We start from the raw sequence: 27,475 nt of genomic DNA, 5'->3' as shown, positions 1-27,475 counted from the left end.
CTCTGGAATAGCCGAGGGCTACCCCATCACACATCAGCCAACCCCCCACCACCACCCCCCACACACCCACCCACCACCCCCCCCACACACACACCCACCCACCCCCCACCACCACCACCCTCCAAACCATCAAAATTCAAGTTTCGCAAACACCTCACAGCCACTTGTCGCACAGCCAATATATGAAACCAGAACGGGCCTTCGAACTAATCGCACACCTATGTGTGCTCGATTGTCTTTCTGCCAGCGCTCACGCTGTGAGGTGAAAGTTACCCTTCTGTCGCTACGCTAATACCCACCCTGCAGTGGAAATGAAGAACAGACGTATGTTTATTTTCCCTTGCTTGTCTTACACCTTTCTGGATGTGTAAATGTTTGACAGAGAACGGAAACACAGGATGTAGCATGAGAGAGAGAAAGAGAGAGAATGTATAATGTGTCACCCTTCTGGAGCTCCAGTGTTCTTGGCCTAACTGATTAAACGCCCCTTGAAGGATTGTCGTTTGGTTGTAATCAGTGTAATTACTGTAGACTTATTTTTATGTCACTGGTTCAGAAAATCTGCGAATGAAAGTAGTCAACAATTAGTTACTTCAAAAAATGCAGCCGGGGGGGTTATTGGGAATGATTTTAAGTCTGAAAGCAACGTTTGCAGGGACTTTTCAGTCAGATAAGTCACCTACCTCGAGGGCCTGGTCCTGTGTGTCAAACCAGCTTCAACCTGGGATTCGGGTTGCTCAACATTTCTCTGCAGGTCCAAACTCAGCCGAGTCAATTGCTTGCGCTCCTGAAGCCTAGAGAATGAGTCACTCATTGTGTCCGCTGAGGAGAAAATGGGATGAAGGTGATTGACGCAGACAACCCTTCCATTTTCCCGCTTGCCAGGCATAGCCGGCTGGGCCAGCGAGCCACCCCGCTGCGAGGCAGTGATTTTGCTCGCTGTAATTGAGGGAGATATGATTCATGGGGTTGTTGGCAGCTCTGGTACAGGGGTCTGGGGAATGAGGAGTGGTTCTCCACAGGATGAAAAAGGACACTCAGAGGTGGTCCTTAAAAAAAGCTGCAACAAGGTTTTCATCTTGGGTCAGGTTTTCCGATATTGTCGCTAAAACAGGTGAGGTTTAGGATTTGTGGCATGGTGATGTTATAGGCCTTGTGGTTTAGTCCAAGAGTAGGCCTCTAAAGCCTATTCTTTTACTGTAGTACTTTTGGGTTGCATTTATATAAATGATTCTTAGATCTTAGAGAATATAATCAATTTAGTTTAACATGATTTACATTGTTTCCACAGACAATGCAAACATGGGTGTATTGAGTTTACCAGTGTGTTAGCAACCATGACACACTTGCGGTAATAACTAGGCCTATTGGAGAAATTGCCTATTTAACAATAGCCTAGCCTGCTTTTTTCCTTCTCAAGTAGGCCTGGGCTACCTTGTTATCATTTATTATGCGTGCACGCAGGCGTGCATACACGTGTGTTCATGTCCTATCTCAATATCTATTTTCCAACCGTATGTCTATGAATATGTGATGCGTCCCGGCATTGTCGTGCAGAGAGAGAAGAGGAAGCTCTCAACCTTGTTTGATTGTTATCGTGCCTAAGCGTAGCTGCACGCCTCTTTCATGTGTCTCGCGCCCAGCGTGAGTGCTCCCCACCCGCCAGCCCTCGCCCCCCATCAGAGGCGCGGCGGCAACCAACAGTTCTTAACTCGCACTGTTCTCCCGACTCCCAAGTGCAGAGCGATATTTTTCCAGCACCCCCCAGAACGCAGTCATCCTACCAATTACATTCCAGCGAGCCTGGCAGCAGTCTCTTTTTCTTGACAGATGACTTTTACCCGCTACGAACATCAGGTGCTTCGCACCGTGGCAGACGGGAACCATTACGTGAAGTGGAAAGAGGGGAGGGAAGGAGAGGAGCGAGGAAGGAGAGTTCAAATACTCAGCCTTATATTCCATCAGTCGTGAGTCACAGACCAAAAGATGAGAAACTCGCATTTATAGCTGGCCTTATAGCTCCACATTTCACATTGAGCCTCCCGTAGACCTTGGTTGAACCTTTAGACTGCACAGAGACTCAAGGTAATGGGCCTACATGGGGAGGTAACGTCAGAACGCTCAGGTGACTCAACGGTGATCTAATGTACATTTGCTAGCAGTGATAGGGAAGCCACGAGAATAAACTGCATGTTATCTGAATTACCTGGTCTGACTTTGACCCCCCTTTCCCTAAATGTCTACTAACAAGAAACATTTATACGTCAATACATATAAGTCAATACAAAACAGCCGTGTATTTTACCACCGAGCTAAGAGAACGGAGTTGAGGGAACTTTAGCCTACAGCCCTGTTTGACTACGGTAGATTATGCCCCTCCAGTAAAAACACAAATTATATTCTAAGATCATAAATATACAGTTCAAAACTCAGGCCCCCTGGTCAACAATAACATGAATTACCAACTGTGATGAAAATAGGCTCGGTTAAATTCAAACCAACAGGGGTACCGTTCTTCTGGCGGTTGGACAACAACACTAAACTTCACCTTCCCGCTCTTTTGTTCTCTATGTGATATTATTCTCGGCTTGATCTAATAAAAAAACACCCTGTGTTAATCAAGTTAGAATAAGGCACTCAGCTGTTGCTCTCCCCACGCAGTGACTCTCCTTTGTCCTCGCTCCCCGTGTTATTACAACCTCCTGACATTGCAATCAGGCCTCTTGAAGCACTGGAATTTCCACTGCTTTGATTGACCCAGCATGCTCGCACTCTGGGTAAGAGTGATCAAAATATACCTCGTGCGGTGTTAGCTCACTGTCGGAGGATGGATCCATAGAAATATGATGGAACGCAGAAATCAAAGTGCTTTGAAAGCGGCAAACAAGGGCTGAATAACATTATTCGTTGTGCGAACTTTTTGTCAACTGTTCAAACAGCTATTGAGATGACTTAAAGAAAAGCGTGTATACAGACGGAAAAAAACCTTGTTTCCGATCATACTTTTGGAGATGGGACAATGGTTGACAAATGACCATCTCCAACCATTGTCCATCTCCAACGTCCTGCTCTTGGTTTCTTTGAAGTTATTACGAGATTCAAGATACCTTTTAAAAGCACCGAGAGACACATCTTGAATTTGGTGAGTGCGTCATCATACGCATGCTTCTCCCATGTTTCTTAATGATAGCTTTCATCCCTGTAATCAAATGGGCTTTTTGCTTTCAAGAATAGATAAACAAGATCAAGCCGCCCTTCATGTTTCAAATGTCGACTTTGGATGTTCAAAAGAAGACAAAAGCGAACATGAAGTGAAACATTACCGTTCTGTCAGAAGCAGTTTGTGAAGCAATTAATGTTGTGGCTTTCATGTGTTTCGTGTGCACGTGTGTAGGGGTTTAGGTAATAAAAAAACGCTTAAAAATAATTAAACCCAACATTTTACTTTTCTGGGACAGTTTCTGCCATATACCTCAGCATGTGACTCACTTCACTGTGTGCCTATCAGCGATATCACTCATCCATTCAGTCATTAGAATGGGGGATCGTTCTGACATGTATTTTGTGCACAGTAGAGTACACAGTCAGGAGCCAAAGGCTCCAAACTCAATCCCAGAGAGGTGAACGTAGAGTGGCCGAACTCTTGACAACTGACAGGCACAAAAGGCGCAGCCCTGCCAAGTGCCCGTTATAATTCTACAGATTAAACAGAGAGACACTGTAGGGCCTTCGCAGGGATCACGTTCAAATCTACTTCCGGTTTGAAGTTAAATCACGGATCTCTAATCACCTTACTCTTCCGCCCATAAAACCACTTTAACACGAATGGAGAGATAGGAACCTAATTTATGAGTTGGAGGTGACTTCCTCTCCTATTTTTCCAAAGCCTTGGTGAGAACAGTGACACAGATACAGTTCGCAACTCCCTGGTTCCCTGATCACCAGACAGATGGCATGTGCCAGTTACGAGTCTGAGCACGGCTGTCGGCTGTCACGAGATTAACTACTAGACACCATCAAAATTACATGACCAGTATGCTCCTATGCAACAGTGCATTGGCAAAAGACACCCTCAAAGCCTATGTAAATCATATGTCGTTCATATTCAATCAAGGGGTCTGAGCCAAACAGCGGAAGAGTTTGGTAAGAGAAGAGAAAAGGCTCTGCAAATACAAGCATGTCACGGATACATCCCTAAGTATTTAGACCAAATGTATTTTCCTTGATAGCAGTTGGAAAAATTATGAATAATTGGACTTAAGGACCTAGACAAGATAGTGTGGGAGGACACAATTGAAGAGTCATGCAAATCTTGTATTGGCAATCGCACACCTCCCACTTAACATCCCCAATATTCAATAACAGAAATGGCAAGAAAAATAAATGGGTTCTGTTGTAGACAACTGGTGAAACACCGATTTCAAAAGGACCCTCAAACATGAAAATCATGTCTGGGAGAAAGAAACCTATGTTTTACAAATCATTTAAAGAAATTCTGGATAACGAATAAAACGCTTTGACACGTTTCACTTTCCCCTGCAGTCGTACCTAATATGCAGATTGGCAATAAGTGTGGTGTGACCTGATGGTGCTTAGAACATCACGCTTTAAAAACAAGCAATTATCCACTCTGTTTCATGACGGCTGTTTTCCGTGTTTGGCAAGTAACAGGAAGTCTTTACAGTACGAGGAACTAGGAATGCAAATCGAACATTACAAATAGGCCTACTGCCTTTGTGCTTACATACTATAATTTCCCAACATCTATAAGCTGCTTCTGAGAAGCTCAGAGATATAAACCGCATGTTTATTTAATAAAAAAAGTGTACCCATGATACATACGGACGTTTTACATGAGCCTTACCTGCACACTCAATCTACTGTCTTTATTACATCCCCTTTAACCTTCATGGAGCACAGCACAACCGTGTTGATGACTTTAAGCTGATTCAAGCAGCACGCAATGCTAATTCTCTTTCGACTCACATTGTAGGCTATAGCTTATCCGTGATAAGTGCAGATGTTAAATACAAAACAACCAACTAATCTTCTGGAATATTTGCATAATTTTACACATGGTTTCACAGAATTAAGGAGTTTTTAGTCCTCTGGCCTTGAGAGTACACCGGAAGGGAACATTGTGACCAGAAAAAAATAAACAAACAGGAGAGTTGTGCACAGGTATTAACAGGACATCATTATTTTCTATCAAAAAACAAAAACAAAAACGCTTTAAGCAATAAGGCATATTACCACAAAATTAAATGAAATAACCCTCCAGGTGTTTGGGTAAGCGACACTAATTGGATTGATGAAAGAAAAGTTTGGTGTCCTCATAAAATATGCAAATGAGAACAACACAAGTTGATAAAGTTTGGGTTCACATTGAAAACTCCAATGCTGCTGGACTTGATTAAGCACAACACAAAGCCAGTCCAATGGAACACTGCCCGGACATGCAGATGCACAAACAGGTGCATCTTGCAACAGAGCAATAGGAAGAAATTGTAGGGCTGACATGTCGAAATCAACGCTTGCGTCCTCCAATCTAGCTGGTTAATAGTCCAACAACTTATAATTGGAAAACACAGCATCTAACTTTGACAGTAGACCAAATATCCCTAAATATAACATCATACTTGTCGCTGCCTCCCCTCACTAGAGAGCCACTGTCACCCTTCTACCTGAAATGACGCACAAAAGAGGGGCTGAGTTGCCATTGTGAGCGACCATTACTCACCCTCTGCATGTCAGGTGCAATCACTGCCTTTCCTCCCCGCCACCGTCTGTTTGCCCAGTGTGGTCTCTGGGAAGAGGAGATTGAGGTTGAATCATAAAACACTCGCGTGGTGACAGTGCGCTCTTTGTTTTCGGTGACTTTAAAAGACAGGCCTGGCAGGCTTTGTGTCTGTTTGCAAGGGTGATTCACTTTTCGTGGGTCTCTAGGTGACAGTTCCTAGAGTTCTTTTGTTTTTTTTTGGTGTATTTTGAGAGATATTTTAGTCTAGTTAACGTTTGATTGGCTGTTAATCACCAGAGCACAGCGCTGCAGGTTTTCTCATAGGTGAACCTTGTGATTACGCTCTAAATTGCAGCTCCACTAGTCTTGGACAAATACTTGTTTCTGAAAATTGACTGTGTGCGCGTGTGGTTAACCTGCAGTTTCTGCACCATATGTCATCCTTCAACCCACTCTCAAGGAGTTTATCATTTGGCAACAACCTGCTCTCTCGTAATAGAGCCATCTTACTCCATCTGCATCCCATGGCTGAGAAACACACGCATATACCTGTAGGCAAGAATAGACAATTGCGTACAATTGGGTCTGCTCTGGAATATTGATTGACTCCGCGCTTTAATTTCCAACCATTTGAGAAGGAGAGGAGGAGTTAATATCTGATGATTGTGGTTTCTAACTGAGCCAGATAGCGGGTGGACATAGAGCTCGGTGTCTGAAGAGAACTGGAAGAGCTGCTGTGCTGACCGTTACATGGCCTTGCTGAGAGAGAGGGAAAAGAAATCCTTTCGTTTTCTGCATTCTCCATTTTGGATCCTTGAGAGCAGTAACATCACATGCGACTTTTTCTGATGCCATATGCTCCTACCAATTAAGAGAGAGCCTGATGACCCGGTGCTAGGGTGCGTGAGACACATACACACACACAGAGCATAAGTTTTCACACACAAATTCTTAATAAATACACCAAAAGAAAGTGTTCGTACACACACGCACACACACACACACACACACACACAGTCCAATCTCCGAAACTTTCCCCATTGTCCTCTTCTAGATCAAATAAAAAAGAGGGTAGGGATGGGGAAGTTAACTGTGAAGACTGGTCTACGAAGGCATAGCAACTATAGAGGCAGGACTCATACAAAACATTGCTTCACTTAATCCAATGTCGATGGCCTCGACAAGCTTGGCACAGTAAATTTAATGTATGAAAAAATGTTGCTTGAAACTATGAATTGATTAAATTGTAGCCAGTGAGGAAGCCAGAGAGAGTGAATGAGTGAACCAAGGCCACACATACAACTAACTGCCTACCCATCTCCAGTTGTAGAGCTATAGAGGGAATAATGAACACGAAAGGTAAAAGAGTCGGCCAAGCCGAGAACTCAATGTTAATAATTCAAGCCCTTGAATTTGACAGTGAAACACAATGTGCATCTCACAAGAGGACATGGAGTGGTTCTGGGAGGAGAGACGAGATGACCAGGTAACAAGCAGGAAGGCAGGCTTCCAGCCTCTTAAGGTGGTGAGATGGTATAGGAACAGAAATTCAAATATGAGACGTAATTTACTTGATTTGAACAGTTGGTACAGTCAATTTCATTAACCTCGTCCGACATCACAAAATTATTTCATATACTGATATGACTTTAAAAGGCTCAATTCCTATTTTCAACAGCTATCTTAAGAGATATTTTGTACTAACAGATGGACTAGTAAAATTGAATTTGTATTTGTACTGTCATGGGATGATGGCTATTGTTGGCTAGTAAGATATCAACTTAAAAGGCATTTTTATTCAAAGGTTAATGCAACAGCAGCATGGATTTCTAACGGTTGAACCTTTAAGGCTAAAGTAACTTGGTCCAGTGCATTAAAAATATTTAGTCAAGACTATTATGACACATGATTCATTTCAATCACCTAGCACTTAAGGCTTGCTTGCATTAAATGCACCTTGAAATTTGGCCATAAACATTTTTGTATAAAAATCACAAAGAGATACCCTGCACAGCCACGATTTCAAAGTCATCAAATCATCAACTTCACAGCGGGTTCTGAAATGTTTCACTGGGAGCAGTATCATTTTTGATCTCCACAACACTTTTCAAATGATTGGCAAGCTCCTGGATCACAGACGTCCTGCCGACCTGGTCGTTTCTCCTCTTCTCCATAATCAAGTCCTCCAGACTCTGAAATTCGAGCACGTGTGTCTGTTTGTCTGACATGAATATTTTCAACCTGTATGGTTGTTTTCCTATTCGTATTTCTCCGCCCATTTTGAACTCGCGCTTACCGAATCGACACCATGCGGCGAAGCACTCCGAATTTCTCCAACTCAGCTCTCGTTCCTTTGAACCAACCTGTTCCATCGCGTTCTGCACAACCATATCAGGACCAAAGGGTTTGAACTTGTACAGTTCGTTAACAATCCTGCATCTTCTGCCTTGGCTAGCATCTATCAAAAAGCTGTTCTTGACTTCAGCGCGGTGCAAGTGCACGACCTGTAAGTCTCCTACATAAACAGCCCAGTGTGGGTACTGACCGGTTGCCACAAACTCCACCAAGTCACCTGCTTTGCATATGTTGAGTACATTCTCTGGAGAGTGTGTTTCGAGGTCTGAACTCTTGATGCTTTTATCATAAATGCATTCGTCTCGATTGTAAACGGCACACTCGACCTCGTTGTACTTGTCGTAGTGTTTCTCTTCCTGATTTTGGTCTCCTGTTCCTTCGACATTTTCCTCCAATTCATCGTCATCATTCGAAAAAATGTATGACACTCCGATCCGTGGACCTTCTTCGGTGTCCAACCCGTTTGGGTCCACTGTCGGAACTTCTGCATAACTTAAATGTGACAGCTTGTCCACTTGATTTCCCATGCCACTTCTGCTTTGAAACGTGATAGATGCTGGTGGAGGACACGGCTCCACCTGTTACCACTGGGAGAACGCTGCCATCTGCCAAACCGTAGGCACGACCGCACAAAAGTCACTAAAACCTTGCCAATAGGCTCGAATCCATCGAGAGCTGCAGGTCTCTCGAAATACGCACAGTATCTTAAATTTCCAAGTGGATCTGTTTCCCACGCTGATGAAGGGAAAATTAGGCTTTTATTTCACAAAGTCGTATCTTCATCCAGGTGTAGCTTGGTTCTCAAGCCTCACTTGATTCCTCACGCGAAAGTTAAAACGTTTCCTGCTACTCAATATGTAAAAGAAGGCAGGACATGTGTTACCCTTGGTTGAAAACGATGAACTGGTCCAAATATTACTTCCGAACTGTAGTCTGCAGCAAGATCCGGACAGTGAACTGCGTGCGCGAACACGACTGCAGATCTCGCGCTTGGCACAGCTACAGCTGCTCTTACAATTGGTTCCCATTTAAAGTGGAAGTGTGCAATTTCAGCATGGCACAATCAGATGTCATGTCAATCAGTCATGAAAATCTATGTAAAGTCAACGCTACATCACATACATTTCTAGGCGAGGAAGCGTTTTGCGCAAACGCTGTATTTTTGACTGTCGTAGGCTGCTGTGAAAATGTAATTCCAACCTAGTTAAAACACAAAACGCTATTATACAAAATGGTCATAGGGTGTTCTAATGGATCTGCACAGTACTGAATTCCATGCATGCAGTATATATTGAGATATATTGAGAGAATTGTGCCCATGGAGAGGATACAAAGAAATACAAATGTGGAGTAATTTGAATAACCATTAGCACAGAGAAAGAATGGTAGATTGACATACTAAAACTACAATTTTGTATGAACATTGGAATATGTCTGAATAAGTTCAGGTAAGTTTGTTGTACAGAGGTTTATGATATAGCAGGCTGAGGCGACAGCTCTCTGCTACAAGGATTCAAACATCAGAGATAAACCGAAACCAATCAAACCCGCGATTGCATCATGGCTATCAGGTTGGTTTATGATTGGATGCAGTTTATCTTTGATTCACACATTCTCGGATGCAGACATTGACTTCCTGTTGCTTTCGTATTCGTATTCCACTGGAACATTGGTCAGACAGAAACTTTCACAGCCACCACTCCTCCATCTAACAAAGTCAAGATGACAAACTGAGATATGTCGTGTCATACTCTGTCACTATCAATTTGTCGCCCAATTTCCTTAAGTTCCACAGTCCTCCATTGTGGGGGCATCTTTCCATGTGACCTCCTTGTCTGACACACCAAACAAACCATCTCAAGACAATCACCCGTATGGTCAACAACTGGACGACCTGGGAACGAGAGGTCACATATTTTGATAGCTGTCGTCAGGTTGAAAATATATATTTGAAAAAAATATTCTTCTTACTGTATTTTGAGGCGACTAGTATGAGTAACCACAGTAGGTTTCAGGCTTCTGGCACTTTCCTAGTAAAAGTTAGCAGGGGGTGCATTTCGTGGCAAGGCCCAACACAGCCCTGTCCGGAAATATATATATTTTTTTAAGTTTTCGAAAGGTAGAAAATATTTTTGGGGAAGAAAGTTGAGACAGTTTTGAAAGGTTTCAAAATATTTTCGAAAAAAAGTTTCAAAGCTTTCTTCAAAACTGCGGTCTGTGTCTTGGCACAAGAGGTCACATATTTTGATAGCTGTCGTCAGATTGACATTCTATTTTGTTTTTTTGTTTGTTTAAAAAGGTAGAATTTTTTTTTTTGGGGGGGGGGGGGGGGAGATGGTTGACACAAAAACAGTTCATTTGAATCTTCCTTTTTCTTGCCTATTGTCCTTAAATCATCTACATCAATGCGTCATTTCATTAGGAAGTTTGCGTCAGTCATTTATTAAGTTATTTCAGATGTCCTAGTTACTTAAGATAAATTGACAGGGTATTGACACCCAGCCCCTGCCTGTGCCTATGATTGTCAGGCCCCAGCATCCTCAAATGGACTGACCCAGTTTGTGCCCTCAGTGGCCCCTGGTGATACTGTATAATTTGCAGCGCTGGGAAATTGCGGGAACAGAAGAATGTAGTCAATTAGGCTGGCTACATGTGCCTGATGGAGGCACAGCTGGGGGCATCCCGACCCTGCAATCACAATTCTTCACTCTTCTACCAGGAGTTAATGCTTCACTCCATACATTTAAAAGTTCCTGGTTGGTTGAAAAAAACAGGAGATGGAGCAAAATACCAGCAATTTCTTCTTTTTTTAATTAAGGAAAGGAGGTGTGTTTGTATGCACAATTTGTGCAAAAGAATAGACAATGATAAGCTCCTAGCACTTGAGTCTCTACTCTTTATCTACATGACGCACACAAGAAATCCATCTTACCAAGCTTGAAGTGATTCATTTGTGCCCAAACCACAGTGGTTCGAACCGAACAACGTCCTATGAAGAACTACTGGTAGCAACGGGCATGGTTGAAGCTAGCCCTCAATAAACAATGATTGACAGATGGTTCATCCAATCGACCTGCCAAGTTTCCAAGGATGACTTCCCAGGTGGGATATCGGTTACAAACCAGGAGGGTCAGGTTAGTTTTCAAGAGCCCAAGACAAGGAAATATAACCGCCCAAAACCAGTGTATTACTGGTTGCGAGGCAAAAGCATTCCACACTTCACAGCCATAGCGACCAGGAAATGAAAACGACCACTGCACACACATTCTGGCAGGGAGGGAATATTTTTGTCTTATTACATATTTATTTATATATTCATATACTTTTTACACATTAGATTTTTTGTTGTCATTTGAACAAATATCAGGGAATGGGGCGATGGAGGATGTGGTGAAGGAATGTCACCTGTTTTTGAACCTGTTGAATCACAGGATTCTTAATTATTATTATAATTATTCACACAGTCCCATCAAATAAGCTACAACAAAGAACTTCCTACAATGCAAGGTAACGTTATATAAAACTAGCAGTTTTTTTTTTCCCTAACACTGATGTAGAAGGTGAGAAGAGTCACTGAATGGATCCGCCAGACCTTCATGGTAGAAGGATTGTTGTTTAGGAAGGAGGATACAGGCATGTAGGAGTGTATTGAGTTTTGGGGTAGGTAAAGGTGTGAACATTGCACTATATACACACGCACACAATACATACATACAATGATCTCTACATACACATCATGCTTTGACTGGACCTCATGTTAGGGTTTTTCCTTTTTCTTCCTATTTCATTATTACTATAAACAACCACTACAGGGCTCAAAAAAGGCAAAAAAAGTCCTTCTGCTTCATTGAAACGAGTGGAATTCTCTGAGCACCATTTCTGACAGACATCACAGGAAACTCTTCTAGCATCAAGCTAAAACTCTAGACAGTAACTGACACCTCCTGTGACTTTGTTCAGTCTGGTGTTCTGGACTAGCGTCTCTATAGGAGACGTGTATTGGAAGTCTGTTTGATTTAGCTCAGAACTGTCTCTTTTCGGACGAGCACCATCGCTTTCGTTTACAACGTAAACGAAAACAAGGGCACCTCCCCGGAGTCTGACGGTGTTTGCGACTCGCGCGTTTGACCCGGCTCTGCAGTCTAGATTAGATCAAATGATTATTTTTTTTTGCACAACACAGTTGTGAACAAACCCCTTGGAGAGCAGGGGGACCAGGCCAAGACAGCCCCTAGCGGTGCACCGCACATTGCTGGGATCAGGATAGGGACCATTCTGCTACTTTAGATGCACTTGATTAAAACTTGCCCTGCTTGCAGAGATGGCAACGGTGTGCCCTTGGATATTGGTTTCATTGTGCTGGGAAAGATAAATGTAACACACCTGAATGTGTTTTAGTACATATTCTTCCCAGGAGGAACCATCCCAATACAAGATATGGGGCTAATGACGTTATAAGGCATTAAAATAAAAGATAAATAAAAAAAATAAAAAATAAAAAAACACAAAAAAACTATATATATTTGGTCTTTGGTGTTCCCTCAAACAGAGAGAGACATGTTTGATTGCAGTGATTATACAGAGGTTCATCAGGGTCACACCGTAACCTATCACTGCTGTGTTGTAGAACAAAACACCACCTACTGGCAGACTAGATCTTCGGAAACCATGCACATAACATTGTAAAAATTAAAACTCCTAATATTGGTACATACTGGTTCTCTATTAAGAAATGGTAAGCCTGCATATTCATATGCAGTATATTCTCTTCAGGCTGGTATGTTACGTACTGTACACGTTATATTTATCCACAGGGTAGGGCACCACAAAGTGAAAATAAAAGAAAAAAAGTCTTTGCTAGAACTTCAATGTGTAAACAAGGCAGTTCGTTAAATAGTTGTGCAAAGGAATCATGCAGCAGATCACTGAATGGGTGTGTGTGTGGGGGCGGAGAGTCAGAGGCCTGGTCCAGTTACAGGATTGGTCCTATCTTTTAACCAGGTTTCCCAAAAGAGTCTATCGACACTGGTCAGTGTGAAGGTTTCTTTTTTGTTGTCGAGAACATCAAACAAATTGAGTATTTAGGCAAAATACGGAAAACATCCACTGATTTCGTACACTTCGTGGTACTGTGTGACATCTGCCAAAAACATTGCTCGTTTCAGTTGGGGGTTGTTTTTTTTTTTAACGTTGTCAGGTTCGGTTGTTACACCAGTACCACTTGAACAGACCATCACAGACTGGGCTAGCAACGCCACAGCAAAGTTCACACTGGCTTTATATAAACACAAGCAATCACATACTGTAGTGGCTTGAGGGGGATTGGTGTTGATGAGGGGCTGTTCCTTCGGGGAAAGCATGGACAGGACTGGCGGAGGGGTGTGTGACGGTCATAGCCAGGAGGGTGGCGGGTGTGGTATAACAGGCAGGCGTGGAAGCGGAGGGGGGGGGGGTTCGTGTGGGCAGGAGTTCCTTTCTGATGTGCAGGTGTGGGGAGGCAGAGCTTAGGCTGGTTGGTCCTTCTGCAGGGCCGAGATGTGTAGAGGGGGCGGTGCCCGGCCTGACCACTCCCTCAGCGTGCCGTCCTTGAAGAGCAGGTTGAGGGCAGGCAGGGGCACGCCGCTCTCCGCAGGCGGCTGGCTGAGAGGGCCTGATACCCCACTGTCTGGGTCTGCTGCTGGCTGACTGCCGTCCTGGGGGGGGTGGGGAGAGGGGGAGGGGCGCGTAGGAGGGAAGGAATAATGGGAGGATGGGGGATACACAGTACAAGGTCAACGTCACTAGTCAGGATACCCCAAAATAAATTCAGTGGTATTTAGATGTTGCCTTAGTGAGGAAGTAAGCTATTCTAAGTATAAGTGAAAAATGCAGTCAGTGCCATTGTGCAAAAATGCTCTCACCTGGAACGACTGAACAAAACTCAGAACCTTCAGCGACAGCTTCCGGCTAGAGTAAAGTAACTCTTGAAGGCTGAAATAAAGGCATAAAAAAAAAATATATCAAACTTGTAGACAGAATCCATTTTTTGTTTTTGCTTGTGCCATTTCTTCCCTAGACAGAAAGCGTCCAGTCTGAAGTTATTTAGCCACCTGTCTCTGCCGCAGAGCTTGTGGGAGGCAATCTTCCGACACACTTTGCGGTTGAGTTCCGAGCTGAAGAGAGGCATCCCAAAACACAACTCCAGAGGGACCCACTCGTCCTCGCTGAATGACCCTGTGTGTGTGTGTGTGTGTGTGTATATGAGAGAAAGAGAGAGAGAAAGATGGAGGGATCAAAGCACACATTTCCAAAACCGGCAATTCATACAGTCATGGAAGAGAATGCTGCGTAAGGCACAGTAAGTCCATAGATGAGCCTTCTTTCAGGTAGAGGCGATCACCCCAGACCATGTGACTCTCCCTGACCCCAGACATCAAGCTGAGGACCTACCTTCTGACCCCTTCCCTTTGCCCTCTCCGTTCTCCTCTGTGACCAGCTCAAAGGACTCGGTGCTCCCGTTGGTTTCAAAGCCCCCACCCAGGTGAGTGTCCCCTGAACCCGGGGAGGAGACAGAGAGAGAAGGGTAAAGTTAAGTCACAAATAGTAGCTGTGTTTACAGCCGAGATTAGACCAAGCCATTCTCCATTCTTCTTATTATTTTTTTTAAGTATTCACATTGAGATCTCTCCCTTTTAATGAGACAATTGGTGGCGATAGTTTTGCCCCATGAATGGACAGCTGATTAGGACTTGTTGATCCTCAGTTGTCGGGTGTGTGTGTCTCTCTCTCTCTTTCTGTACCCATGAGCATGCCAATATGAGCAAATGTGTGTTTCAATGCGTATATTATTGTGTCTGTGTGTGTGTGTGTGTGTGTGCGTGTGTGTGTGTGCGTGAGCGGTCCCCCACCCCTGCAGTCGTTGGCGTCGCTGCCCCTCCGACGGTGCCTGTTGTTGGGGTTGAGCATGGTGACGTAGCCACACTGGTGCTCCAGGTCCACCTGCTCCCTCAGAGTCAGCAGGGCCTTGTGAACACACATGTTGGAGCTGGAGTACTCTGCACAGACGAGACACCCAGTTACTCAGACATACGTTCCCCGTCACCAAGTAATCTCCCTTCACTTCTCATGTCATTTGTTTTGTTTCTCTTCTTCTTCCCTTGCCGCATTTAAAGGGGTTGGACATCTCTCTCCCTGGAGTTGACATCTGTAAAGCCCTTTGTGCTGGAAAGCGGTGTGCGACAACAAGCCTTTGTGCGCTTCTAAAAAAGGTCTATACAAATCGAATACACTCTGATGGTACATTTTGTTGGTGTCAAGCCAGACAGCCTTGCTGAAGTCGATGAACTAAGGAACGACAGATGGGACACGCACGCGTGCAGCCGACCTGCATCCCAGCCCTGAGACGCAAATCAAGCGCGCCTAGGCATCAGCATTTGCACTAAGTATTCAAGTTTGTTATTACTGTTTGGTTAAACCAATAGCCTTACACCTGAGTAGTAATTAACTTAAATCTGTCTGGGAGCGAAGTTAGCTCTCCTGGGGATTGTTCACTTGCTTGAGTCATGGCACTGCCAGCACCCTGTGCTGCAGACAGCCTCAACGGAATCGCTTGTAGAGAATCGTTTCAGATCGATTCACAAATTTCTGTGAATCTAATCGATCTGAATTGTGTTTCAAATGTGAATCGATTTTTCCCCCCACCCCTAGCATAAAACATCTGATATAGACCATGACAGCCTGTGGTTTCCTCACGGAGAACGTACCTCCTTTCAGGTCGTCTTCGTCGAAGGGGAAGGGAATGTGGATAGTGTCTCCGTGACCCTGTATGCCGTGACCCTAGACGCACAGAGAAATGGAATTCATTGAGGGAGATTAAGATGTAAACATTGGCAAAAAAGTGCTTACTTGCATTCAATCCTCCTATATTTGTGTGTGTGTCCGTACCTGGATGAGGACAGCAGAGTGGGTCAGGGCGTCATTAAGCATAGCTAAAACGTTGGAGGTTGAGACCACGCCAGGGTCATGACCCCAGGAAGTGATCAGCAGCCTGTCGTAAACCTACAACACACCGACCGCATAACTTTCACTTACTGTACATAAGTAAATGGACAAATATCTTAAAACCATCTTAGATCTCAAATCTATGAGCCATGTGTTTGCAAAGTGTAAAACACACACACAAGTAGGGTGAAGTGCCTTGCCCAAGGACACAACGTCATTTGGCACGGGCGGGGAATCGAACTAGCAACCTTCAGATTACTAGCCCGCTTCCCTCACCGCTCAGCCACCTGACTCCTGAATATTGTAATTTATCCCTTGTACCACACATAGCATCTCTTACAGTGTGTTTGATACAGAGACATAGATCTTTGACTGCGGACATCAAACACAAACCTGGAAGATGTCTGGAAGCTTCCGGAGGCGAGAACCCTTGGACAGCAGCAGAGAGGGCGGGCCCTGGCCAGTCACATGGTACAGGTAGAGTTTGAACCAGATGGAGCCGACCTCAGGGATGGCTGGGCCGATGTGCTGGAGGAACACACACACACACACACACACACACACACACACCAATTGGTTAGATAAATAAAACACCAGACACACACACCTCAGGTCTGTGGAATGAATGTTTTGTTGACCCCAGAGGGAGGGGCTGTTGGCTCCAGTATGTTAGTTTGCATTAGATGAAAAACAAACCAAAACACAAACAACAGGACCAGGAGGCGCAGCGAGGGAACACCGGAGAGAAGAAGAGAGAGAATCGTTTTGTTTTGGTTTTTTCCAGGTTCCTGAATCTCTCTCTTTCTTTCCCTTCAAAGGCTGCCTCCTGAAGGGAGGGGCTTGGAGGCTGGCCAGGTGCTGGGGGAGCCTGTGGAGGCTCGGGTGTGTGGAGGAGGAGGGGGTATCTCAGACTGTGCGTTCACGCAGCGCACATGCACACAACTCAGACACGAAGCAAGTAAACACTCATACACCCGCACACACACACACACACATAAATTGTAAAGGGATAGGCGCACAAAGCAACCCAACACACAGCCACACACACACACTCGTTAGACAGGTGTGCGTGACGGGGAGGTGGGGTGACGTGGGTTTACCTGGGGCGTGCAGCTGCTGATTGGCCGGATTTCGTTGCTGAGCGGTGCCATGGAGACCAGCAGTTTGTAGTTCTTGTTGAGGACTCGGCTGCAGGTAGCCGGATCCAGACCCAGTAGACTTTCACAGCGAAGCAGGTCCAGGGGAAGGCCTGGAGAAGGGAAACATGACATTCAGATGTTTCATTTCCACAAACAACAAGGGAGAGGGTTGTAACAGGGGGGGAGGTTAGGACCCTGAGGAGCTAAAGGCCCAACGCTGTGATTTCAGCGTGGAAGTGGTGAACGATTCTGGGAAGTGTCTACTTCCCACTAGTTATTCAAATCCAACCCGGGTCATTCCCTGCATGACCTCCCCTCTCTCCCTCACATTTTCTGTCTCTCACTTTTTTAAATAAAGTTTGGACTTTATTGCATCACATTACAGGCTGTCCAAAATCAACATCCAGTCTGGTACCAGGGGGTGTGAGTGAGGGCAGAGGCCGGGATAGGTTACCGATGTTGGGCAGGTCAGGCCCCTGGTCGAAGGTGAGCTCCTTGTTGTATCGCAGGAAGAGGATGGTGTTCCTGAGTGTCAGCGCGTGGTCGAAGTATCTCTGGGCCTCCCCCTCTGCTGTGCTCTCCACCTGACCGGGAGAGAGAGGGCTTCCTGGTCAAACTGTGTGTGTTGGTTGCATCTTGGTCTGCTGCCTCTGGCAAAGTGACATCCAACATCCACACAGCATGCTTTCCTTCGCAGAGCTACATAAGGGTTCACAGTGCTTCATAAGGGTTCATAAGGACACACCTTCTCCAGCTCGGCCAGGAAACTGTCCAGGGTCTCGTCTGACAGCTTCCCCACCTCGAACATGGTCACCGCATGGCTCTTTAGGTTCTGAGAAACACAAACACGGGGAGGGGGGTATTACAGAGAGGTTGTACCCAAAGCATATAATGGATCTAATTATAGTAACAGGACTACCAGCAAAGAAACCAGTACACACACACACACTTCTCCCTGCAGACACTCACAGGCGACAGGTTGCCCATCATGAGGAAGGCGGTGAGGGTGGAGTCGAACAGGAAGGCGATTCTCTTGGTGGGCGGAGCCGGGGCGCTTAGGCTGCCCACGCTGGCTGTGTCTGTGGCAGAGAGAAAACTACATGTCCCATAATGCCTCTGGGCTGGCCCTCAGGGCTACCCATGGGGTTCCATTAGGCAGCATGTGCCTGGGATTACAGTGTACGCTAAAGAGTGACAAAAATAGGGTTCGCACATGCTCACACGCACACATTTATATCCATGTATGTCACTGCAGTAACCCATTACTAGTATAATCATATACAGTGACTGTTATAACATTTAAGATATTATCAACACAACAATAATACATTTAACTGTTAATATTTCACTATCTTGGCCATGTTCAACTTGCTGTAAAGTAGGTGTTGTATTTAAACACCAGGGTGGGGCGGGGGTACCTTGGTCCTCCAGGCTGGTTGTATCCGTGTCTGTGGCCGAGGACCCACCCTCCATGACCGGGCTGCCCTGCTCCCACGACAGCAGCATTTTCTGGGGGTCCATGGTTGTCCTACGACACCCACACAACACAGCATGGTGTTCAGTCTGTCTGCGTGGAAGTCCTCTTTCAGATGCAACCAATCTGTTCTAGACATGTCTGATAACACATCAAGAATGTAACGCAACTAGAGGTTGAAGTTCTTGGCTGACTAGACAGGAAGGACTGAAATATATATATATATATCTGTGAAAATGGCTGGTGTTAGACAGTTTGAGTGGGATGTGTGGGGTAACTGCAGGTGTCTGAGAACTGACTGCGGTGATAATGGTGCATTTTGCCTCCAAGTACATAAGTGAAAATATTTGATGCACTCAATTGTTTTTTTTTTTTCTTGGATGGGATGAAGTACACGTAAATGCTTAGTGTCTGAACGCAAGAACGAGCCTTGAGAAAGGATGGATGGAAGAACGAGCCTTGAGAAAGGATGGATGAATGGACAGATAAACGAACAAAAAATGCATGTGATTATTATTATTATTGGCAGATATGCTTTGAGTAAAAAAAGAAAAAAGCTCAAATTGCTGTGGAAATGTCTTAAGCTTTGCTCTCGTCACTGTGCAAATAAACCAAGCCCATCTCTTAAGGGGTAAAAGGTAGATATGGCCTGACGGTTGGAAACCGCTTGAGGAAAACAAAATTTGTCTATCGCAACAAAGTCAAGACCGCCCTGAAATACCTGAACCTGCACAATGTCCTTCAACCACCTCTGCTAACATCGTGCAACAGACTGAGCTGTACCTCAGAGACTTGGTTAGAGTGTCTCTCTCCGCTTGAAATTATAAGACATTCTGATTGTTGTACATTTTTTTGTCTCTTGGTTCCACCTTCTTCTGAATTCAACAGGTGTAAATACTTCATCGTCAGACGGAAGTATGTAGGCAATCACAAGCAAATCAACAAAAGTAAGGTGGAAAAACGTTAAGACGGAGATGAAATAACAGCATATGGTCAAAATGCCTACTTTAGTCTGTTGACGGAGGGGGCACTTTTCCAGGTGGGGTGGAGCAGGTCCGAACTGAACGCATGACCCTTCTTCAGGGCAAAGCCCAGTCGACAGTACATGGACACTGCATTCTGATGGAACAGAGTAGAAATCACATTAACGGAACATCCAGTCAAGCCCAGTCAAAACTTGCTAAATGTCACTTGTAACTGGACAAAGCATTATCAAAGTCTATTAGCGGTTTTAATAGACTTGGAGTCCCTTGTATCGTTGCACTGTATTCATGAAGGTGAATGAACCTTTCATTCACAATGCCCGTTATACAAATGCTAATCCAATTTAAACTCAATATTTTTCAGAGTTTGAGAAAAGAGAAAGGGACATTTTGAGTGGTAGTTTACTCGTCATAGCAGGACTAAATGGTCTTAGAACATTCCTGCTTTGCACGGATCGTTTTGAAAAAGCGTTCAGGAACATTTCTGACACCCAAACAATTCAAGTTCAAGGTACTACCCCCGCTGTGTCACATCTCATCTCAACGTTACTATTAAAGACTAAAAGAACATTTCAACAAATATCCCTGAAGTACAGCACTTAAATAAACAGGAAGTGACATTCAAGGAGGAGAGTGTGTCTCAACCTCTCACTGCTGAGTCCATTTCCCCTGAGGTGGTCTCGCAGCACAGTGAAAGGAACTGTGGCAAAACTAGGTCGGAGATGGGATTTGACTCAAACGTGGGCTTGTAGTCAGGATGTGAAGCCGTGGCCAGTGGAGGTTTTAGACTAATTGGGGGGCCAACGGGGAGACCAGTGTTTGATCAGAGGGGCACATTAGTTCCGCTTTTGGCACTAGCGCATAAAATCGTAATAACTTGATCAATTTATTTCATTTTCTTATTCAGTCAGCTCAGGGGGGCCACAGGGGGGGCCAGGGACATTTTTACAGGGGCACCAGCCCCTGTAGGCCCCCGTGTAGAACCGCCACTGGCCGTGGCACCCATGTATTGCTTTGAGTGCTCCGTGTGTGTTTCTCATACATGTATATTCCTTTGTACATGATAGAATGGCCACGACATCTGTTTGTCATCCGTTTTGTCTTACGTGATAAGACAGCAATTTATACAGAAACTCACTTTCACTCTGTGTGCAATAGCAAACTGCCCCATAAAACCTACTGCGAGTTCTGTTCTAGAACCTCTTTAGATGGCAGTGGAACCCTTTCAAATTGCCTCACTGTTTTGTTGGCATCAATTTAAGAGTCAGATTCGCCACAGATTCAAATAGTGTCACCAAATATCGCAACTTCAAACAGGGTTCTGCCCGGATACCCTCTTACCACACCCTGCAAGGAGAACCCACCTTCACTAGACCCAAGTCGATCTCCAGCACGTTTGCAAGCTGCATGGAGAAAGAGGGATAGTGGGAAGGAGAGAGAGAGAGAGAGACAGAGAGAGAGAGCCAGACAGAGAGAAAGAGAGACAGGGAGAGAAAGAGAGGGGTGAAAGACAAACAAGAGAAGGTCAAAAGAAGCTGGCGAGACCGTTGTGACATCACTTCTCTTTGTCTCAAAAGTAAACGATAATACGAATGATTGTTTACAGGTACTGGACCGAAATCAAGCGTGTTGTGCAAAACCCAACCCACCTCTGATACGTTTGTCTGCTCGTCAATGGAGACAAATATTTTGTAGAGGAGAGTCTCAAAATAATCGCCCTGAACTCTGTTCATCACAAACCCTTCAAGAGGGGGCACTGAAATAGTAGATGACATAAGTATGGAGGGGTTAGGCAATGGGAACAGGCAGACAAATGTAGGTACAAAATAAATAAATATCAAGAAATTTTTCAATGGTGTCAGAATGGATTTGGAGCCCTTAACTTTTGCCCAAAATGTTGTTTGCGATTTTTTTGTAATTGGATCAAATTGCCATTTCCCCCCCATTCATCTACACTTACTTATAGTTAAAGTGAAAACATGTTTTTAGGAATGTTTGCAAATTTATGGAAACTCAAAAACTGATCTCATTTACATAAGCATTCAGACTCTTGTTGTGACAAATTGTGGTCAGATGCATCTCATTTGCTTCACTTATCCTTGAAACGTGTACAAATGACTGAAGTAAAGCACTGAATAAGTATGTAAGTAAACGTTTATATTTTTGACCTTTTCTAAAATTGCAAACATTTCTTTAAAAAATTTGTGTAGCTGAATAGTTACAAAAACAACACTTATCCTTTTACACTTAAATCTACAACACAGTAAATAGTGCGAAAACGGAAGCCACCTTAGGGATCTAAATGGCATCCACATTTTCTTTACCCTGTTCACAGCCAAATGGATCTGTAATGATGCCATTACCTCATTGACAATCATTAGGCACTCATTTACCCATAATCCTCATCCATCGGAGCCCTGGACTCCACCGTGAAATAAAGACTGATTGCTTTTCTATCTAGAACTCTTGGCGGGACATTGATAGAAAACAAGATAGGTCGTATATACACACACACCTGAGATGCAGCTGTCATCAGATATGGGCACATCTAAGTAGATGTAGCCTCTGTTGTATAGACCTGAAGAACACAGGAGAGTCACACTTTGGATGTTTTGAACTGTCATTCAAATGGTAATTAACAAAAGAAAAAGTGTTCCGTTTGTAATGTACCTAGCTTAATTTCATTTCACAACAGAGCAACAACGTCCAAATGAAAGTTTGAACGCCCAGTACAATGGATTAAACAACTACCTACTGTATCTTTTAAACTTCTAAAATTCCCACAAAAAAGCAATGTTTCATTTTAATGGAAAGAAGCAACCTTCCCTTCTCTAAAACTACTTTTATTAGTGATTGCAGCCTGTGGCCTGATATGGCCCGCAAGTCTCAATCTCATAAACCCCAAGCACAGCTGCAGTGCCAGTAAATGTAATGCCAGAGAGACAGCTATTCACTGAAAATTGTTCTTCAATAAAACTCAGTTTAACAGTACAGCCAGGCAGATACAGATAAATACACTAATGCATTTTTTTGCAAGAAGGAGAGTTGGGTGGAGGAGAAAGCACTTACTAAGAACTACGTTGTACTCCATTGATCCGGCCAGCTGAGGTCCAGAATCTATCATCTTATCGATGGCCTTTCTTTCTGCCGTGGAACAGATCTGTAATCAAACACAACACACACAGCTGCTGGCATTTTAAGTGTGTTTGTGTGTGTGTGGCAGATGGACAGTGGAGGGAAGAAAAGCACCACGTGAAATCAATCAGAAAGAAGCAGGGTCGAAATCTGACCAGTTTGGATAGTCGTAGTGGTGGCAGATAGACGTTTAATAGACAAAAAGCAACAACAAGTACAAGATGTATGCTCAATTTCTCAGTGTTGCAATTGTGCAACTTTATCAATTTACTTTAAGGTTTGTACCAATTCTTTTAAAATGTATTTATATTTTTCAAAATTAGCTTGCGGAGCTTGAAAACAACACAAGCATGCTGGTAAGCCGCTTCGTCTTCAAGAAGCAGAGCCAATCACAGAAGGCCCTTGGTACGTGTCTATCACACCAGGAAGCATCTTTGTACATCTCCAAACAGTGCTGTGTGCTCTGGGCTGGTCAGAGTGGACTAGGACTGTGACAGTACCCTGATGTCGTCCTCGGTGATGTATCCTGTCTGCGCCACCCACCAGGGCTCCACAGAGATCTCCACAGGCTTGGAGGGAAGCAGGTCTCGAGCCGATTTCCTACGGAAGAATTTCTGATGGGAAAAAACGAAGGGCAGGTGGTGTGGGCGAGGTCATGGGGAAATTAAAATATTATAATATATGTATATAACTAGTTTGAGGGCAAACATTTTATATTTCTAGTGCTTTCTACAACAAAGTTCAAATTCTATAATGGGTATGAAAGATTTTATGGAAAATATATACATATAAAATGTGTCCTTTTACTACACGTCTCATGAGTTCATTCAAGTAAATAATTTGGTTTATTGTTGAACTTCTGTATAATCCTTGTGTCTAGAGGCAGTGATGAAATACGGTACAGGAAACAGAAGGCAAGTTGTTGACAAATGTCGTTCTTACTTTGGAGGACCTGCACTGGTTCATCAAGTCAATGTACTGGTTTCTTCCTATGCCCATCAGCCTTAGACCTGAGGTGGGAAGGGAACATGAGTTCAGCCTCATTTTCAATCGACATCTCAACAGTTGTAGTCATTAGAGAATAGTTTCTCTGATGGTTAACTTAGTTCAGAAGAAGTTCAAAATTGTTAGTCTTGATTTAACAGAAGGAACTCTTTTGCAGTCAAGGTGTCTCCACAAACTTCTGTCTCAAGTTTTATCAACTTCCTGCAAGTTGTGATATATTCTACCTTAGTCACACGTTACTTTTTACAGATTTGACCATTTTGCGGCAGCAAATGGCAGGGGGAGATATCCTGATTAGTGCCTGCCTACCCAGGCTCAGCTAAGCAAAAGGTAAATTGGAAAATAATAGCTTTTCCTGAAACTCGAAGAGTCTGATGCACATCTAAACCCTGCCCCCACCCACACACTAAATCACCCTCCATTCCCTGTCCTTGGGAACCTGCGGTGTGATAATGTGTGCGCCGTGGTGAAAACTGGGCAGGGAATCTGCAATCAAGGTTTGAGATTCAAAGAGAAGTTCAAAACAGTGATGTCCATTGCTGCCCTTAATACAGGTGTAAGTGAGTTGCAAAAAGACCACTGCAGCTCCATTCTTTCCAGAGATCAGAGCAGAGAAGCCCTCCGATCCCAGGTTTGGCTGCCTGATGACGGCCCTGATGGAGTCTTTCTGTCAGGCAGTCACAGCGGACAGATCTCTATCTGCCCGCTGCCAAAACCTAGTTAATCTGACGGCTATAAGTTAAATAACCCTGCAAAACTACCACGTTTGAAATTGCAGTTTTGCGACAGTGACTTGGGTCCGTTCAAAGCAAAATGCTGGCTAACTACTACTGTAACTATGAGACACATAGGTTGTATATGCACAGGGTTAATCAGATGAAGAGAATTGGTGAACGAGAGACTTACAGTCAGCAGCGGTGAAGTTAGGCAGGGAGTCGTAACTTTTCTCGCTGTTCATGATGTCCTAGAAGTGGGAAGCAATCACAGAGAAAAAAAAAAAAAAACATTCAACCAATTTCCCTCCTTGTGCTACCATTTCCTTAGCTTTGATTAATTGTGAACAGATAAAGTCGCAGAGCTAATTTCCAACTTCCCATTTTCACCAAGCACATAAAAGGGATTATCAAAGTATGTCATATCCCTCCTTCAGTCATGTAGATGGTTTGGCAGAATGTGACTTTGCGAGCAAGAAAGCAAATTTCTACATTTTTCCACACAGAACAAAAATCAGGCGGTTTTGAGTTCAGAGCAGCATGACAATGAAAACAGATTCCGAATGTTTAATCAGTCTGTTATTCACTTGAGGTAGAACAATCGCAAAATCAACCTCAACCTCCAATGAGTCACAATCTAGACCTTGGAACTCATTACTAATGCGTTTACCATTTAAGATATGACAGTGGGTCTGGCTTAATAACACTCCTTATGTATTCAGTTACAGTACACTAAGGCACACACACACACACAAGGAGAACTTGGATAGACAAAGTCCACCCAGTTGTCACATGACATGAGCTGAGGTGGTTGGTCGAGCGTAACCATGACTTCCAGAATCTTGTTAGCGGGGGAATGGTAGACATTAAGTTTCAATGCTAAAAACAACCGCATAGTGAGCACACGTGAATAATATTTAGAGGAAATTTTTTTGACCACCTGATACTATAGGTTAAATTCTGCCAAAAGGCCTTTTTGTTACACCAATTTTTTTTTTACCAATGGTCTTTCTCCTGGGGCTCAAAAGATTGTGTTGACTAAGCAGACTAGCCCTGAAACATTTTTTTCCACACCTGCTTTGTGCCAGCAGCACTTGGCACAGCTTGAGAGTGCCTGTGTTTTTTTGGTGCTTTTTTTATTATAAGACACAAAAACAACATATGTACAAGGGGGGAGGAAAGCACAAGCAAATAAGGGGATTGAAATTAGAAATTACAACCCATGCCAGATTGATTATCTCCATGATGTTGATCATTGCCACAATGTTGTGCATGATCCTCCACAATGTCAGTTTCAATTCAACCGTGTCACAATCTCACAATTACATTTTTTAGCACAAGGCAGTCGCAAGTCTGGCATCGTACCTCCATGATTCCTATGTAGTAGGAGAAAGGGGTGATCCTCAGGCCTTTCACCATGATGTCAGACAGATGGTAGGGGTACAGCATCAGGTGATCCCGGCTGTACTTGAGCAGTTCTTCATAATACTTTCTCTCATCCTTCCTCACGTGTCGCACTGCGCAGACAGGACACATCCAAGGGAAAAAAAGTCAGTTCAAGAGGGAAAATGTACAAGAGGGTACAAATGAATTAGCTAAACAATTATCTGATCAAAAAGGTGCATCTAGGCCTTGCAACTCAATATGGGACTTCACATGTTGCATTTTTGGAGACAGCTATAATATGACTTGATAAAAATGCATAAAGACATGTATGGCAATTACGTGTGACATCATGCATGTACAACATTACAAGTCATGAGTGTGGATATTATTTATCTCGGTGTTAATTAAGTAGGTATAGCGCAGCTTTGTGTTGAACATAAGCTACTGTTAGGCTATACGAGAATATCTTGTGCTGACATCAATTAATTAGTAGAAGCAATGAGGAGAGCTGATATCTAGGATGCTCACCTAGGTTATTGCGGAATCGTAGTTGATTCCGAATACTGTACAGCAAAACATGCTTCTCATATTCTCGCTGCGAATTTCCCAGGCTCTGTAAAACAATACAGGATACTGCAATGGACAGAGATAATGCAAAAGGATACTCGAGTGCCGCATATACTATTACTTACTAGCTTGACATTGACAGTGTGCAGTCAAGCACTGGCATGCACCCGCCTCCAGTTAAACACGACATCTTGGCATAATAGCTCGGTGTTGGTGGCATCAGGTGAGATTTACACAAGGAAATCTAGAGGCTATATAGCTTGCAGCAACACTTTTAGCTTGGCAATATCAAAGAAAATACTGACAATATTCCTTCGCTATTATAGATAGTTTACGTAAATACAATTGGTATGCATACGGTATCATCGTATCACTCGTCGAGTCATGTGATGGAGATTAGCTTCAGCTAGCATAGCTAATGTACTAGTGCTTTGAAGATGGTCCGTTGTGGCTTTCGACTGAATGACAAACTCAGTGCCAATGCAGGTGCATATGGTTACACAAACGACGCTCGTGGGGACGCTTACTTCTCACCGTATAAATACAGATTCCATGAATGACAAATCGCTCAAGCGATGCCTTACCTGTTTGACATTTGCTGGTAGCTTGTTCCACGGATAATTCTGCCTAATGTGAAATTCCACGTCAGTGTTCATTGCTTATGGAATCGGGACTCACAATAACAGCAACGGGCTTCTGGGCAAGTCCAAGATGACTATACCCCCCGACACTTGACAAATGAACAAAATAACTTTAAAGTTGGCGATGTTTGCAATCTGTATAGGTTTCCTTTTCAGTAAATGTCCACTTCCTTGTTGTATTTTCGTGCCACCGTTAGTCACGCTTTTAGTTGTGTTCGTCACTTCCGTCGAGGCGTGACCAATAAGGTGTTGCAAACGGAGGGGGTCGTTAACGATCGACCCATTGCGATGACGCGTTGATTGGTTTGATTAATGGATGTTTAGGGCACACACATTTTATATCGCCAGAGAAAACCA

At 43.9% G+C, this 27,475-nt stretch overlaps 2 protein-coding genes across 2 annotated transcripts; both read right to left on the bottom strand.

Moving 5' to 3' along the window:
- Window positions 1-7,352: 7,352 nt before the first annotated feature.
- Window positions 7,353-9,013, bottom strand: lratd2a (LRAT domain containing 2a). Its single transcript, XM_067256089.1, has one exon. It carries the CDS (start codon window positions 8,620-8,622, stop codon window positions 7,786-7,788), a length of 837 nt encoding a protein of 278 aa, XP_067112190.1. The 5' UTR covers window positions 8,623-9,013; the 3' UTR covers window positions 7,353-7,785.
- A 2,371-nt stretch (window positions 9,014-11,384) lies between these two features.
- Window positions 11,385-27,291, bottom strand: fam91a1 (family with sequence similarity 91 member A1). Its single transcript, XM_067256359.1, has 24 exons — window positions 27,062-27,291; window positions 26,439-26,523; window positions 25,890-26,041; window positions 24,718-24,775; window positions 23,749-23,816; window positions 23,307-23,420; window positions 22,741-22,831; window positions 22,187-22,249; window positions 21,321-21,427; window positions 21,036-21,074; window positions 19,695-19,807; window positions 18,633-18,742; window positions 18,184-18,293; window positions 17,960-18,046; window positions 17,669-17,798; window positions 17,176-17,324; window positions 16,469-16,603; window positions 16,019-16,132; window positions 15,838-15,910; window positions 14,983-15,129; window positions 14,525-14,626; window positions 14,185-14,308; window positions 13,996-14,065; window positions 11,385-13,788 (listed from the first exon to the last, which is right to left on the bottom strand). The coding sequence occupies exons 1-24, from the start codon at window positions 27,131-27,133 to the stop codon at window positions 13,600-13,602; spliced, it is 2,502 nt and encodes an 833-aa protein (XP_067112460.1). The 5' UTR covers window positions 27,134-27,291; the 3' UTR covers window positions 11,385-13,599.
- Window positions 27,292-27,475: the final 184 nt, after the last annotated feature.

This window comes from Osmerus mordax, chromosome 18 (assembly GCF_038355195.1).
Source record: "Osmerus mordax isolate fOsmMor3 chromosome 18, fOsmMor3.pri, whole genome shotgun sequence".
Taxonomy (NCBI): Eukaryota; Metazoa; Chordata; class Actinopteri; order Osmeriformes; family Osmeridae; genus Osmerus; species Osmerus mordax.
Note: the sequence above shows the minus strand (reverse complement) of the source record. Positions and strands in the feature narration are given on the sequence as shown.